Source organism: Calypte anna, chromosome 17, assembly GCF_003957555.1.
Source record: "Calypte anna isolate BGI_N300 chromosome 17, bCalAnn1_v1.p, whole genome shotgun sequence".
Lineage (NCBI taxonomy): Eukaryota > Metazoa > Chordata > Aves > Apodiformes > Trochilidae > Calypte > Calypte anna.
The window spans coordinates 2,658,980-2,675,771 of record NC_044262.1 but is presented as its reverse complement, the minus strand read 5'-3'; the positions used below and the strand labels follow the sequence as shown (position 1 = coordinate 2,675,771).

The 16,792-nt window shown below is 47.5% G+C and overlaps 1 protein-coding gene across 1 annotated transcript in view; it reads left to right on the top strand.

Annotated features, from left to right (window-relative positions):
- Positions 1-16,792, top strand: part of ASTN2 (astrotactin 2) — a 269,480-nt gene that overhangs the window by 89,438 nt on the left and 163,250 nt on the right. Inside the window, 2 exon segments of the mRNA XM_030461317.1 lie at positions 139-213; positions 648-785. Coding sequence (XP_030317177.1) covers positions 139-213; positions 648-785 — 213 coding nt within the window.

Genomic DNA, 16,792 nt, shown 5'->3' with positions numbered 1-16,792 from the left:
TGCCTTCACTCTGACATTCTGAGGGGGCTGCTCTCCTCCCCACTGGCCACCACTGGCACCAAAGACCCAAGACAAGGCTGTGCTGCTTTCCTGGTCCCATGACATGCCACAGCTGCTCTTTCTCTCTCTGCCTCCCAGGCCGTGGCCCTACACAACGCTCGAGCGAGGATACGACTTGGTCACAGGAGAACAGGCACCAGAAAAGATCCTCAGGTGAGTGGAAGGAGTGTTTGGCTTGGACATTCAGGAAGAGAGTGCCAGTGAGGGCATCCCAGTGGATGCTATATCTTGGTTACTCCTTGGTGTCTTGTTCTGGTGGTCATTTACCTTTGACAAACCTGAAAGTTGTGTCCACGTTCTGAAGAAGGGAAAGGGTTTCCCTCTCATCCTTCCAGCTGAACACAGCTCAGAAAAGTGGGGACACTGCACACATAAGCTATTCCTGGATTAAAAGATCTCTACCATTCCCATATTCTCCCTGTCTCATCTCTAGCTATTTCTCATTTGGCTTTCAGGACAAGACCAAATGACTGACTAACACCACGATGCCAACACTGCTCTGGTTTTCAAGTGGGCAGATGTAATAGAGGACCACCCATTCACTGTGGGCACTCTGTTCCTATGTGACACATTTGTCCTTATTCCAGGTCCACCTACAGTTTGGGACAAGGCCTGTGGCTGCCTGTCAGTAAGAGCTTCGTGGTGCCCCCAGTGGAGCTTTCTATCAATCCTCTCGCCAGCTGCAAGACAGATGTTCTGGTGACAGAAGATCCAGCAGATGTCAGGTAGGAAGCAGATTTCTCGTTTTCCTCATGCTTGAGTGATTACACTGCTCTTTAAATTGTTATTGAGGATGCAGTAATTTCTGTGGTGATGAGCTGGATTAATTTTATTCCAATAAGAAATCTGAGGTGATAGCTCCCCAGGCTCTTTTGGTCCTGATGGGTGTAGGCCAGGCCTGTGTATATCACCCTGGAGTCTGCCAGTCTAGTCAGGAAAATTGTTGTGAACCTGTGGTGAGGCAGTTTTGAAGTGGCTTCTGTCTAATGGTAGATTGCAGAGATCACATCAGTATGGAGGTGCTGACATCTTTCAGAAACTCATACATTTATCATGTCCACCCAGCCTTTGGGATTCTGCCATGGTGCTCATGAAAGGTCAAGGTCAGACCCTGGTGAAAATGTCATGTTCCTTGTCCAGTTATTATATGTAGAAGTTTGGTTGTTTTGTTTTTTTTTTCCTTCTTGAGTTCAGTAAATGCCTGGAGGTTTCTCTGGCTCCCCCATTTTGGCTGGGTTATATTTTAAACAGATGTTGTTGGACTTGTGACAGTCTGGTTCAGAAGCAGGATCTAAGAGGACACTGCTGGGAGAGAATTGGCTTGGTAGTAGGAGAGGGAGAAGAGGCTGAGAGTTGACAGAGGGGACCCCCTTGGATAAGGAGCCAGGCAGAATCCCTGTCCCTGTTCTCTGTGTCCCAATTGGAAAAGGAGCAGCAGCCTCTGCCTTGGAGCAGCGTGGTGGAGGTGATTGTCCCCCTCTGCCTGCTTGACAAGTGTTTCACTGTTCACTACAAGGGTTTCATTCAAAAGGTATTTATCCACCTCTCTCTCATTAAATTAAGATTGAGCATGTGGCTGTTGGGTACTAGGGAGGCTCTGTGATCCAGCCCTTCCTTCTCCCATTGACTCAAGACACAATTTTCTAACCTGCAAATTCTTGTCTGTGTTGTGAATCATTTTTCTGGGCTCTAGCAGGAGCCTTATGTCCCCCAGCCACTTCTGCCTTGTCTTTTCCTGGAGCAATGGCATGGTGGCTTTTCATTTTTCTGTCCTGTCATCATGAGTCTTGGCAGGTGGATGGTTGGAGCAAGTGCCTACAAAGGCCATAGCAGAGCCAGGACTGGCATCCAAGAAGTCCTTATTTCAGATGTGATTTGTTGCTAATCAGTGCTTGTTTCCTTTCCTGCAAAAAGAGATGGATGGTACATATGTCACAGTTTGGCTATCCTAGGAGCCTTGTTTTTCTTGTCTGCAGAAGACTACTGCTTTTCATTGAAGAAGGTGAAGGATTACCCTGTTGTATGTTAACATTTTCCAAGTCAAAATGCCAGGAAAACATTATTTCTTGCCTTCTCACGTGTTTGCTAGAATTACCTTAGCAAAAGCAGAGGCTGGGAAGCTTGCTTCTGCTCCAGTGCAGTAATTGTCTCTGGGCATTCAACCTCATGGAACAGTCTCAAGATGTACAAATGCCAGGCAGGAGAAGTTGGATTTCTGGCACAGAGGCTGTTACCTGCTCCTCCTGTAAATGGAACCTGAACTGAGAACCTCAGGTATAAATATTGGAGTGACCCAGGTGGAATAAGGAAGGCAAGCTCATGGTGCTTGTATTTTACATACAGGAGAAGCTAAATTATTAAAGCTTTAATAAACGTAATAATAAATATTTGATGCTGAATTATGGAAGGTTTCAGGGACAGAGTGAACACCAAAAAGTGATCTATTATTTCAACATTAGAGCTTAAACACTTCTCAAACAGGGATTAGGCTGCTGGCTCCCATGGGGTGGGTGGAAACCAAGGTGAAACCACCTGAGTGGAGTGGAGTGATGCAGAGGATCTAAAGCTGGGGCTGGTCAGGTCCACTGGGGGCAATGAGCCAGGAGGTTGCTGTGTTTGGACATCGCATTGACCAGTCTCAGAGAAACTCCACAGGAGAAGGTTCTCTTGTGCTTTCACACAAGAAAGGTACTTTTAGAGCTCTTTGTCTTGCAGCCTCTTTGCTTTCTTCCTCTGGATTATCAAGGGAGCAGAAATGCAGTGGTTTTGGTGGCTCAGACACGGGGGTGATAACCTCTAATGTCAAACCCCTCATCAGAGGTGAACATTTGCTTTGCTTTCTGTAGGTGTTCAAACATAGCCATCCCTCTGCACAGGGAAGAACCTTTTCCCTGGGCTGTGGGACTGGGGTGACACTCCTGTCCCTCCATGCTGGCAGTTCCTGTGGGTGATCCTGCAGCAACACTTAAGCCCTAATACAATTAAATCCCCAAGCCAAAGGGCAGCTCCTGGGTCGTATGACAGCAGCTGAAGCAGGGCTGCATCTCAGCCCCTGAAGTGCCCTGCAGCACTGTGATGGAAGCTCAGTTCTGTATTTTTCTTGTCTTTAATAATGAGCGTGCTGCATTCTGCCAGACCTTTCATTACTGTGACACCTTTTGGCTCCGAGATCACTTGTCTTGAAAAGTTTAATGGAGGGAAATTGCAGAAAGCCTGGTTTAGAGAAAACAAGTGATGCAGTCTTTACATCTCTGAGGGTTAAAGGTTTCAACGTGGCCTTGTATTTTTATAAAGATGCTTGAGACTGTGGAGGAGACAGGAAGAGCTCTATTTTTTAGCTGCTCTCCAGAGAAATGCTGGTTTCTTGCTGGTTCTGTGTATACAGAGATCTCTCCGCTGTGTGTGTCACTGCTGAGGGGTGCAGCAAGCTGTCCATGGTGGGTGGGAATGATGCACCCTCCTCTTGCTGCTGCAGCCAAATCATTAGAGAAACTTACTATAGACAGGATCCAAAGGTCTACCTGCAAACATCCCACTGGGATGCTCCCAAACTGGGGATTGAGCTGGGGACAGAACTTTGCGTGCAGAACTCGGTGAGTTTAGAGCTGTGCATCATAAATTCAACATGAGGTTGTTTAGAGTTAATGAAACTTCTCTGTATAATTTATCAGTAACCATATTGAGCATCCCTTTCTCAACCCCTGAGTTTGATCCTCTGCACAATAATCATGTTAGTCACACATCTGGGATTGTGGCAACCATGCTACTGGTGACATCTTTGTTCATTTGATGATTTGATGTTGCCCAGCAGCACTGTGAGCCTCTCCCAGCCTTGGGTCCCAGGACATCCCCTGTCAGGACAAGAAATACCTCCCAGTCTCACCTTATTTTCCTGTTCTCAAGACTCCACCTTGTTTCCCCCTGCCAATTGCTCCCATCCTTTTCTTTTATCTAAACTTCTCCCATAACCTGGTGCTAAACACAGTAGCCCATGTTTAAAACAAGCAAACAATCAAATTACCATTTGGTGTTTAATGTTTCTGCTGGCCTTCCCTGAACACATTGCTATCTCTTTTTGACTCTTCAGGTAGGTACTGCTGGTCCTGTGGGACCAGGAATCACTGTAATTTCAGCAGCAGATGCTGAGATGCCCTGAGACTCCCTGTGGATGCTCACAGGGAGGGCCTGCACCCACAACCCCTGGGACCCACCACAGCCAGCACCCAGGGTCCCTAAGAGAGGGATAAAAAAAATATCCCTGTGGGGGATGATAAAAGCATCCCTTGGGGTGCAGCTGGCTGTCTGGGGCCAAGAGGGGAGGTGACCCGGGGGGCAAAGCACAGTGCTGGGGAACACCTGGTGGTCCTGGTTCACTGTGCCACCTGTGCTGTGGAAAAGTTGATAATTTCTGGTGAACAGGCATAAATCAGAGGCACTGAGCCTCAGCTGCTGCCTGACATGACATATAGCTCTATCATTATGGCAACCATAGAAACAAATAAAAGCCTTGCCTTCGCTTGACAAGCCTTTGAGATGTCCTGATGGAGAGACAAGTGTTCAGGGGCAGAATGAATTCTCTTGAACTCGCTGTCGATTCATCTTCGTTTTGCTCCCAAGTGAGCCCCTTTGCTCTGTGAATTCTTTACCAAAGTACAATCAACCGTAGTCTTTCTTTTTTATTTGTTTGCTATTTCATTTTCAGTTCTCGTGGCAGCAGAGAGCTCAGCTCCCCAGCTCAGCTTCTGCATGTGTCCCTCCTCGTGTTGAGGACAGGAGCTTGGCTGAGCTTTCTCTGGCTCAGCTGTACCATGCCCTTGCCCCAGGCTTCCAAGGGTTTTTCAGTGGTTTCTCTGCAGGGTTTATTTTTCAGGTTTGATTTTTTAGGGTTTTTTTTTTGGGGGGGGGGGGGTTTGGTTGGGGTTTTTTTTGTTGTTTTTTTTTTCAGGGTTTTTGCAGTGATTTGGGAACTCATGATTTTGCAAGTAGGTGCTGAGCACTGTAGTGTGAAGCTCCCTGGGACCAGAGCCCGATGAAGATGAAAAACAAAATGGATGAGAAAGGCAAAGGGACTCTGGGCCAGGAGAGGGGCAACAGCTTTGGTGAGGCCACAAGGCTCACAGGCAGGAGCTGGCAGAGGGTTCCCTGCCAGTTCTTCCTTCTGTTTGATGCAGGAGGTGCCATGGGAACTTGATCTGTTTTCACCCCTTTTCTGTCTCCTGCCCTGATGCTGGAGGGACCCTGAGCCAAGAGGCTGGGGGAGAGGGGAAGATGCTTTTTCAGGCTGTTCCTCAGCAGGAACCCAGGGAACTTTCTGCCGAGCTTTTGGCTCTGTTGTTGCCAATAAAGTGACCACAAGTGGCTGGTCCCATGATGAATGGATGGCTTCACATGAGGGAGCAAATTGATCATTGCATCACCAGGCACAACTTGCTCATTTCTGCAATGAGGGCAATTCATTACTCTGCATATCACAGAGACACCATCATCCCTGCAGATAATGTCCTCACTGCTCTTATCACCCTAACATGCCATCATCTTGCAGAAGGTGGTGCAGAAGCAGCTTGCAGTGCTTAACACCAGGATAAAGGCAGCTTTTGGCTCATCCTTGGGAGAGAAAAGACAGGTGCTTTACATAGAGACAACCACAAACCCCTGCAGCTGTCAATTTAGCATTGTCCTGGCTGCTTACTGGGATTTTTCCTGCTCCCTGCCTCCCACTTTGATTTATGAGAGCAACTTAGGAGGGTCAGGGTGACTAAATGGAGATGTCACCTTGCAGCAGCCACTGAAGAGTGTGAGCAGCAAAACTAGAGAGGAATTACAGGAGTTGTGTGATGGGAAAATAGGAGAAGAGAGGAAAGGGGTACAAAAAACCCCAAAACTTGAGTGAAATCACCCAGTGTTGAGGGGAGGTCTGAATTGAAATGCTGGTCACCCAGCACCTCTGGGAGGGTGCAGGGACCTCATTGACCTTGACTTATCTCTTCCTGGTACTTCACCAGCCATGGAATCTTTCAGGACCAGGAGGAGGACATTTCAACCCTCCTTCTCGGTGGGTTTTAATAATTACTGCTACAGTAATGCTGAGTTTCACTCTTTGTGCTCCCTTCCTTAGTGCAATCCTGCTACATTTTTGAGGTTTTGGTGCTGAGCCATAAAACTGCACAGAAAACCTAGTAGGGGTAGGGGATGTAAATTTGGACCTGGCTTGTAGGCAAATCCATTGCAGGGAGCACCAGCAATAGCTCCAAGTTTGGCAGCTGAGCAATTGCTGTTCCTCTTGTCCATGGAGCTGCAGAGCCCAGGAAGGAAAAACAACTGAAGGAGTGAACAGATTTTGTTTATATATTTATTGAAACAATTAAAATACTCCAGCACCTGCCAAAAATGCAAATATTGTCTCACACCCAGAATTCTTCCCTTTATTGTATCCGGGATCTCCTATTGCAGAGGAGGGTTTGGCATTGGGCTCTAGCTGTCCTGTACAGCAGACCTGCTGCTGGAGCTGAGTGGCCATCCATCCAGCTGCCTGGAGCAGGATCCATGGACTAACAGGATCCATGGAAAGGAAGATCCATGGTATAACAGGATCTGTGGGTAGCAGGATCCTGCTGGCACTGAGACAAGCAGTGAATGAAGTGGGTTTGGAGGGGAAGGGTGCTGTGTGAGCTTAGCAGAAAGGTGCAAAGTGATGAAATCAGACCTTGAGTTTCTTCAGTAGAAGGAGTTCTTCCTTCCCTGTTTGATGGTATTCTTTGTTTTTATGTCTCTGCCATTTCTTTTTATTAAACTTGGGCCAAGGTGTGTTTTGGAGCTTCCTGTCCAAAGGGCAGCACCGTGGTCTCTCTGTTTATCCAGTCTGTTTGTACAGTTTTCCAGGAATTATGATTTGGGTGTTTTTTTTTTAAGCACATCTGAATTTCGTTACCTTTGCCTTCACATGCAGGACATGGGAGATGGGACTGAGCAGTTCATCCTCTGGGCCAGACAAGGGTGGGTGTGTGGCAGGATGGTGCTGGGATGACAGGGACCTGTGCCAGAACCTTTGCTCTCCTCCTCTTTCCCTTCCTCCTCATCCTCCTATGCTGTGGTGCTTTTAGAATAGATCAGGTCACTGGGGGTGGACACAGAAATGCCAGGACAGTGCTGTGGGGTTGGTTTGTAGTGCAGGTACCTGAGTCCCACAGATGCAGAGTGTCTGGGGTCAGCTCTGCCCTCTCCCTGTTAAAAGCAAATTGACTTCTGGTGCCTTCCCCTGGTGCCAGGCAAACTTTGTGCCTGCCTGGACAGTGGGCTGAGGCTTGGAGCTGCACTCATGGGTCACAGAAGACAGGAGAGGGACAGTGGAGGAATGAGGATGATGATAACAGCAGGAGGAACAGGATTTCCTAGGCACCTGGGGAAAGATGCTTTGAATCCTGCCCCTCTCACTCAGGCCTGAACGCAGCAATTTTGTCCTTAAGACCCAGGGCTGGGTGGGATAATGGTCCCAATCCTGTCTGGATGGACATTTCTCCTTCAGCTTAACTGTGACATCGGGCTGGTGGTCCTGAGTGGGTTAATACCTTCCCTTCTGATATTTCTTAATGTGACAGAAAGAGCTGGCACCATCCACCAGCCAATTCTGATGAGATTTCAGTTGCCTTAAACTTGTCCAATGCAGATCGTGTCTGCCCCTCCTTTCTGGTTTTTATCTCCCATAACTACTGTTGGATCACTTCATCCAAAGGACAAAATTAATAAAATTCAGCTGAGCTGAAACCTTCCTGGGAGCACGCCAGGGACCTGCGGCAGGCTCCGCATCTGGCACAGGGAGGAGGAATCATCTCAGTGGAAACAATGGGAACAGAGGTGGAAACGGGCAAGGGAGCTTTGTCCTTCTGCTTTAAGGACACCAAGAGAAGATGCTGTCCCTCCTGGAGAAGATAGACCCCTGGGTTTATTTTTTTGTGGGGTTTTTATTTTTCCTTGATGCACAGGCAGCCTGGGCTGGGCACAGGGGCAGCTGCTGTCACAGCTGGTGAACCAGGATGGCCAAGCTCTCTGAAGACAAATGAAATTAATTAGTTTTGGCTTCTGCTCCTGTATAGCCAGGGTGATGTTTCCATCAGCTCTGGTGGACTCAGCACAGTGCCCCACAACTGTGGCTCCTTCCCCTGTGGGATTTGTTCTGCTCCCAGATGTTACCCCAGCTTTTGGGGTGATTTATTAGGGCAAAATGTCCTCTGTCCCTCCTCTTGGCCTGAGGGCAGCCAAGGGAGGCATCTGTGCAGAACGTTTTAGGGAGCTCAGAGTGACTGCTCGTGCCCTACTGACCCTTCTCATTCCATGCAGTTTCCAGATGCAGGAGTGATGTTCTCCCTGGTCCCCTGACCTTCAGGCAAAGAAGCAAAAGCAGCCCAAAATGAGGTTAGAGGGACAGTACATCTCTGCTTTAAAAACCAGATTAAACCATGGTTTTAAAACAGCATCAGCACTGCACAGTGCAGGGCTTAGTATAAAACATCCCACATTTCCCATTGGCTCAGAAAACCTCCCCCTGCTCCATTGCAGCCTGATCAGACTGCATCAGCTCCAGTTCACCTGCTCTTTGCCTCTAGGTTTTGCATCACTGCTGCTTTGTGTCTCTTTATTTGTTGCTTATTCAGCTTCTCCATTTCTGCTTTAGATACTTGTAAGTATCTGCCAGGTCTTTCTCTGGTCTCCCCAAATCTGGCTTCTGGTTATAGACTCAAAAGCAAAAACTTCCTTAACTTATTCCTGCTGCCCCATGTTTAAAGCCCAGAGGTTCTAGGGGCAGTGATGCTTTCCTGGGCACTACACTGGGTTGTGTTAAGCAGAATGTTGTTTTAAGGGACTAAATCAAGAGTGGTGCAAAGCTGGAGAGTTTTGGAAGGGAGGCTGAGGAAAAAGCAGGGGGGAAAAAAAATGAAGGAAAATTAGGTGAAGCCTTGTAAAAAACTAATCCCATCTTGGGAATTGCTCTGCTTTCACTGCCTGAAAAATTACTGTGCCATAATCAATTCAGGTCTAGACATTTCCTGCAGTGTTTTTGATATAATGAGGTGCTGCTGGCTGCAACCAAGTGCCTTTTATCAAAACACAGATGGGTGCAGTTAGGGACCCACTGATGTGCTGTGCCACAGGCAGCACTGGGAGGGAAGGATGGAGACAAGAGGGTTGGTGAACCACAGGGTCTGTACATAATTTATCTTACTCATGTTTTTCCTCCTCTGGAGGTAATGAAGGTGACTGGTATCGAGCAGTGGCAGGCAAGGGGGTGAAGAACCCCAGTAGCAACTAGGGCAGGTTCAGGTCTGTTGGGACTGTGGCATAGGAGGTTCTGGGAGAGAACGTTCTCATGGGTCCTGCAAACAGGAGGTCTGAGCATTGCACACAAGGATTTGCCCCAGACACCACACAACCAGCTCATTCAGTGCTGGCCAATGTTGTTTCACCTTAGATGTAAGGAAAAGTGGCTCAGGCTGGAGCAGTGTCTGCAGTGAACCCAGCAGAACCCAGCAGACAATTAAACACCACCTAATACTTCCCTGCTACTGCAGAGGACTTACAGTGACATAAATGAAGAAGCTGAGAGTAAGGGTAGGATACTGTGTAAATATGCACTGAGCTTTTGCAGTGAGAAGTCTCTTTATTCAGCTCAGTCCACATTTCCTTTTTTTTTTTTTTTTTTTTTTTTTTTTTTTTTTTTTTCAGCAGGTGCTTATTAAACACAGATGGACCAGAAAAGGAGACATTGGCTCTGAAATATTGGTTCTCTGGAGCTGGACACAGTTTGGGGTTACTGCTGGTGTTGTGGGTGATTCAATAAATAGTCCTAGGGGGGAATATGTTGCTTATAACCCTCCATGCCAGACGTGATCTCCATGTGTAACAGGTCTCTGATGTGTGTGTTATGGCTCATCCAGCCAAGTGGATGCTGTGGAGCAGCTATTCTGCACTCTGTCCCTGCCCTGAGGGGACAGGGCTTGCAGAGAGCTGAGAGCATCCCCACAGATGTTCCAACCCCACCTCATCTTTTGTAGAATCATTCAGGTTGGAAAAGACCTGTAAGATCTTCCTGCTCTCTGGCTCAGCCAAGCCCCATGCCCCAGGGTTTTCACCTGCAGAAGTGGACAAGGTGCTGCTGGAGAAGGGTTGCTGCTGCAGGAGATGCAGGAGATGATCTGGTCACAGAAGGCAGAGGAGAACACACTTTGAGGGGGGGCTGGGACCCTGAAACCTCCATGGCTCAGTGGAATGGTTTCTGTGTGCTGTTCCTTGCTTCTAGGAGCTGAAGCAGGGATAGATGTGTTCATCTTTTAATCACATCTGAGTGCCTGCAACCTCTCCCTGAGCTCACAGCTCCCTGCCTGCTCCCTCTTGCTCTCTGAGCTGGGCAGAGGGGCAACGGGGGGTCTGGGTGGGGACAGTATTCCTGTCCTGTGACTGACTCTGGGAGACTTTGCTGCCAAACTCCTCTCATCCTCTGATGAGAGCACAAGTGCAAATACTAAATAGAATCAATCCCCAAAGGATTTGAAAAATGGTGCTGAAAGTTCCTTGTTGCATCTCCCAGCACTACTCAGAGGCTGGGTGGTTTTTTGTGTGTGTGTGTGTGGGGGGGGTTAATTTTATTTTTATTGTTTTTTCTGTAGGGTCTTAAAGCCACCTCCAGCTTTATGTCAATCCTTAAATCCTTATCCAGGGCCCCTTGGCTTATCATTTCCCCTCATCACTCTTATCAGGTCATCTGCTGAAGTCCAAGAGGATCAGGCATTTCCCTTTCCTTAAAAAAAAATAGAAATTCTCCTCTCACAGAAAGATAAGGAGTAAATCTGATACACTTCAGAGTCAGCAGGTAGGCACAGAGAGAGGGCATAAATTCCAGCATGTCTGGCAGGAGCTGACAACCCCTCACTGCCTGTCCAGCCTGGCTGCAGCTCTCATCTATTGATGCCTGTCCATGGGGGTGATCCCTGGAGGGATGTTCCAGGTCTCCCCCAGCTCCATGACCTGTGCAAGCAACCATTGGCACAACCAAGAACCTCCTGAGCTTCAACCAGTTCCCAGCCCTCCTTGGCTCAGCCCATCCCAAAGGTCTCTGGTCCTTACTGTGTCCCTCCCAGCACAGAGATCCCAACCCTTCCTGAGAAAGAGGGATTCCTGCCTTCTCTCAGGGATGGAATCAATACCAAAGGCCTCCATTTATATTCCAGGAATGGCAGGGAAGATTGACTGCCTCATTAGCAGGCATCGTGTGAAACTCTGACAATAATTAACAACTCAACGTTCTTATTTGCTGGCCTATCACAGAAGTATTCAATCAAAAATGTAATTTGCTGAACGCTCCCATTTACCATAAAGAGAATATTCCTTCAAAGTTTTAAATAGACTAATTAAAAGGGAAGAAATACAGGGGAAAAATTTATTAACAGTATAGTTTTAATGGGAAATTACTGGAGCGTATTAATAATGCAATAACCATTTTTAACAGCTGTCTGTCAGTTTGTGGGCCGGGGTAATTAAATTAGTCACTAAAGGGTTAGTCAAATTAGATGTTGGAAAGCAGGGCTAACGAAGGCTCATCAGGCTTAATGCTCTGGCAGACAAAGGAGGATGAGATCCTGAAGGAGGATGAGGTGCTGATGTCCATGACAGGATCCAAGGTTCCCAGAGGTAGCCCCAGGTCTCTTTACTGATGTCTCATGTCTCCTCACCTTGGTTTGGTGCCACCCATGGTGGGTGATGTGAGGAGTGGCAAAGTGATGCAAGTTGGCAAAAGCTGGGTGACCTCCAGGAAAATAACAATGAAGAGTCTTATCTGAGCATGAGCATGGCCTGGGATGGCCTCTGTGATGTCTGCTTCAGCCTGATGCTGCTCAGGTTTTTAATCTCTGAGATCCCACAGGCAGCTGTGCTGGGGATTTTTTGGAAGTTGCATTCAAGGCTTTTCTATTAAGTGGGTTTCAGGTTTGTTTTCCCCCTTCTTCCACCCCTTTGCCCCTCTTGAAATGAGTAGTAGTTAATTTTGGATGTTGTTGAGCCTGAAAATGCCTCTTTCTTGCCACCAATCTATTAAAAAATGTATTTACAGCTCCATAAAGCAAAGCCAGCTGTCAAAGTATCATCCTGCTGGCTCCCATGTGTTCAGGGCAGAGAATGAGGGCTTGAAGAGGTACTTACTTGAGTGATTACAGTGAAGATTTTAAGCCAAAAAGGAAAGCTTTTTGGCTGAAAAAAAAAAAAAAAATAGTGTCCAGGGACTTGCTGGGAAGCATGGAGTTGGGGTACCTGGGGTGTTTGTGTTTCCTTTCCTCTCCTGGTCCATAAATCAGGATGGGGATACTGGCCTCTGGTTTTGAGTGGGAAAGAATTAGTCCTTTCAGTGTGTTGGTTTTGTTTGGGTTGAGGTTGGGTTTTTTTTTGAGATTTGACACGTATTTTCTGTTTTGTATTGAGGAATTAAGACCTTTTCTGTAGTATGCTCATGTGGAAAAATAAACTGACATGGAGCTGTACCAAAAACCCTCACCAGTCAAGAGGTATCAGACAACGTGGTGGCTGGGGGGTTCAGAGGGCTTTGAGAAACTGTGGCCTAAATCCTGTAGAGTAAGGACATAAATTTCCATACTTTGGCGAAATGTCTGGGCTTTTCTGGGCCATTTTCTTGCTCTGATTTTACAGAAGCACTGTCAAGATTTGAAAGTGATAGAAGTGATGGCAAAGGCTGCATATTCCCCCGAGATGTTTCACTTTTCATGAATCAATGGGGTGGGATTTTTTTACATAATTCTTTCTCCTATCACCTCTGTTTAAAATGTAAGTCAACTCCAGAGACCTGCCTGAAGTGCTTGAGACTTTCTGCTCTTTTTGTATCATTAAGATAGATGTAAAGCTAGCAGTTGCCTGAACTGGGGGATTTTGGGAGGAGATCATGTCCTGCCTGGCCCACAGGAGGCAAATAAATGCCCTGTGAAGGCTGCTGGGGTTCAGCTGTTGGCTCTTTAAATTGCTCCAACAGGAAAATCCCAAAGGAAGGGAATCAGCGGAACACATCAATCCCACTAAAACACCTCATATCCCAAAAACTGACATAAAAATTGTTTTCTGCTCATATTGCAGGGATGTGAGTGGCCAGGCTGGGTGCTGGGGTGCAGGCAAGCCCTCCTCTTTCTCATATGCTGGAGAATTACAAGCCATATAGATTATTTTAATGGCCTTATTACTTCCAACTACGCCTCTACCATCTGTTCCTCCCCAATTACAGATGCAAAAACCCAGTGTGTTTTCTCCACTTCAGCAGTAGAGAATGAAATATAAGCATTGTAAAAGGGTGTATATTCTTCCAACAACGTTGCTGGCACCAGTGATATTTTGCTCAGGCTCCTGACCTGCCTGGGGCAGGAGGTTTCCTCTGCTTCCTCCACACCTCTCCAAGCTGATGCCCAGATCCGTGGTGGCCAAGGGAGCTGTTGATAAAAAGAAGAGGCTGGTGGGCTACGTGGTTTGTCCAAGCTGTGTGGGGCAGCTGAATTATTAATGCTGACCATGTGTCTAAGTGCTACAAAACTCAACAAGAACCTTTTACTTCTGGCACAGCGATAAACAGGATTGAGGCACGGGGGGAGGGAGAGAATTTAAGAGAGGACATCAAAGACTGGATTCCATTGAGTAAATCATGCCATTGCTTCAGTAAAAGAGCCCCTAAATGTTTTATTAGGGATTTTCAACAACTACCAAAATTAAGATGGAAGGGATGAATTATTAAAAAATAGATTAACTAAACTAGGCTCTGAATTAAACATGAAAAATACGTGTCAGGAGCAGTGTGGCCAGTGTGTGCTTCAGGCATCTGAGTCCTGCAACTGGGCATGGAGAGGGGGAGAGGCTGTGCTGAGAGGATGGAGAGCAACAAGCTGCTCTGCTAGGCAGTTCCTAGCTCTGCTAGGGGTTCCTTTCCCAGGGCACAGAAAGGCTGGCTGCAGGGTTGGGAAAACAGAGTACCAGGTCCTGGGTCGGGATCAGAGGAGAGGACTTCTGCCTCAAAGAGATGCAGGCTGTGTGCTTGAGATGGAGCAGAGGAAGTAATTTTGACCTTCTGTTAAATAATGCAGGAAATACAGGTACAAAAAGGTACTTGCCTGAAGTAGTTGAGCCATGAGCTGAACTTTTGCTGTGTGCTAGTCTGATGTTATCAACTCAAAACCATCCATTGCAGGAGAGGGACTCTGCTTACCTCCAGCTCAGGGCATGGGGTTCTTGCTGGGGCCTCTGGATCTGCTGCTCTGGGCTGATGCTCCCAGCAGGGTAAGGAGGGCTTGCAGGGGTGGTGGGTGGGTGAAGGGTTCTTCCACAGTCCCTCCCAAGACCTGGGAGGATGGGCATATGGTTTAGGTAGTGCCAAGAGCTGGGAACAGCTGGTGCTGTCACTGTCAGGTCTGTCTGAGCCTCTGCATAGCTCTGGCACACTGTTCTGTTCAGCTTTCAGTGATTTCCATGTCTTGTGCTATGGTTCTCCCACCTGCCAAACAGAGACAATATTTTAAACACTGTTTCAAGTGGCTGTGTGATCTGAGGGTGTTGCTGAAGTACCCTTGCAGTACTCTCTGTCCTGATGTTGTGCACACAGGGGTACAGCAGTCCCTAAAGGTAAAGCACAGGCAAGAACGGGAGGTGAAGGGATTCTGGTGCCTCTGGTTTGTTTAGTTCCAGCCCCCAGGAGGGTGGGAGAATCATCTCCTGGTGCTAAATACAAAACGTGGTGGGATTTCTATTTGTTCTCCCTCTCTTTCTTCTTCCCCAATGTGTTCAAAGCTCTTACATGTGAATGCCAGCAGCAGCAGAGCTGCTGGGAACAATTCACAGTGTGTAGAACAGCACTGCTTTAAGATAGAACGAGTCAGGGCTTCATTCAGAATAACAATAAACCACTATTTTGCAGTTCTCTGGTGCTTTTCATCTTCACACCTCAAAGGAGCATTAATTAACTGCATGGCAGGGTGAGAGGTAGGGAGTTGGTGTCCCTGGTTTGCAGTCTGGAACACAGACACATCCTGTGTGTTGCCCACAGTCGTGTGGTTCCCCAGCCCAGTCTGCAGCTGGTGCCAGCTTCTGCTTGGGGCTTTCTTCATGGAAATGCTCTCTGCTCATCTCCTGTGGCCCAGCAGCCCCACAGGAGTTTTCAGGGCACCTTCATTTCTTTAAACTGAGTTTGGATTGGGATAGATAGAGGTACATGTTGCTGGGGTCACATTTGAGGCTTTTCATGTGAATTTGGACAAATGCTGAAAGCAAATGCAATGCCTGTGGTGGTGTTTCAGCTTTGTGATGCTCCTTCCATTGAGAGAAAAACTTGGAGAAACAAGTTCAGCTCAGGCTTTGTTATGATCCCTATTTTGTTACAAATAAGCATGGAGAAGCCTGGATGAAATAGAAAAAATTACAACTGTTTTCTTGCTCAGAAATCCCCAGGTTTGCCTCTCCAGTGAGCTGTGCCTCCAAAATACTACGTGACTCTGTCCAAGAGTCACATTTGCAGAGCCTGGCTTCTGCTGCTGCTTATTGGTGAAAAAAACCAAAGGTTTGGCCCACGTGTATGTGATGAGAGTCCTGGCCTGTGTTGTGAGATTTGACTGGGAGGCTTTGAGTAATCTCTTGTTGCATCCAGCATGGGGTCAGTGCAGCTGTGGTGTCAGGCTGAGAGGTCACCCCATGAAGAGGAGCAGGGTGCACACTGCAGGAGGTGTTGGGGAGGGATCAGTCCTCCCTTCCCCCCCTTCTCCATCCACTCTGGTGGAGGCTTCTGGCACCCATCAGATCTTCACCCCTGGCTCCTTGCCCTGGCAGAGGAAGGCAGTGGGGTTCATGGAGGGACACATCTCTACACGTCTGTGGTGCCTTCCAGAGGAAGCAAAATGTATTCTGGGCATCTTCCTCAGTGCCTCAGAGCAGACCTTGGATTAGTGTGGAAGCCACTCCGTTTTATCTTCTTAATTAAGAGAGACACTAAAATAAATGCAGCGAGTGAAATGTGATGGGCAGGAGACAAGAGGGTGGTCCTACAGTGTGCAAATGCTTGTCTTGTCTTTCCTTCACCTCCTCCTTCCCTCCTGTCAGCAGTCTCCTATTGCTAAATGTGCAGCTGAAGAGCAGGTTCCCAGGTAAACTTGTCCCTGATAGGTTTTGACAGCTCTGATCAGGCATGGGAGCATCCTCAGTGATGACCATACCCCAAACTCCAGTGAAGTGCTGAATTCAGATTGAATATCCTTCCCTGTGACACTGGCAGCTGAAACAAACCTGATGGCTGAGATGTGACTGGCCCAAGGGGAGGGATGCTCCCAACCCATGTGCTCGTGCCACGGGCTTGGGCCCTGATGCATCCCTTGCAATCTCTGCTATAGCTCAACTCAGCTAAACACCTGTGATGTGGGGCACTTAGTGCTAAAAATTGAGCTCAGGGAAAAATCTGCTGGGAGGTGTAATCTCTTCTGCCTTTAATAAATGCATATGTTCTTTGTGTTCTGCTTAATAATGCAGTAGCATTGAGGTTGCCAGTTGCAAGGAGTCTGGGATGCTTGGCATCAGAGTTAAACTTCCAAATCTTTGTTTGTGTCTAAGGGTGGTGCTGCCATTGACTGAACGCATCCTCTGTCCTTTAGAGGTGCTTCAGATCATGAGTTATTGCTGTGAGAGAGGAGGCTTGTGAATAGAAAAACAAGCCAACAAA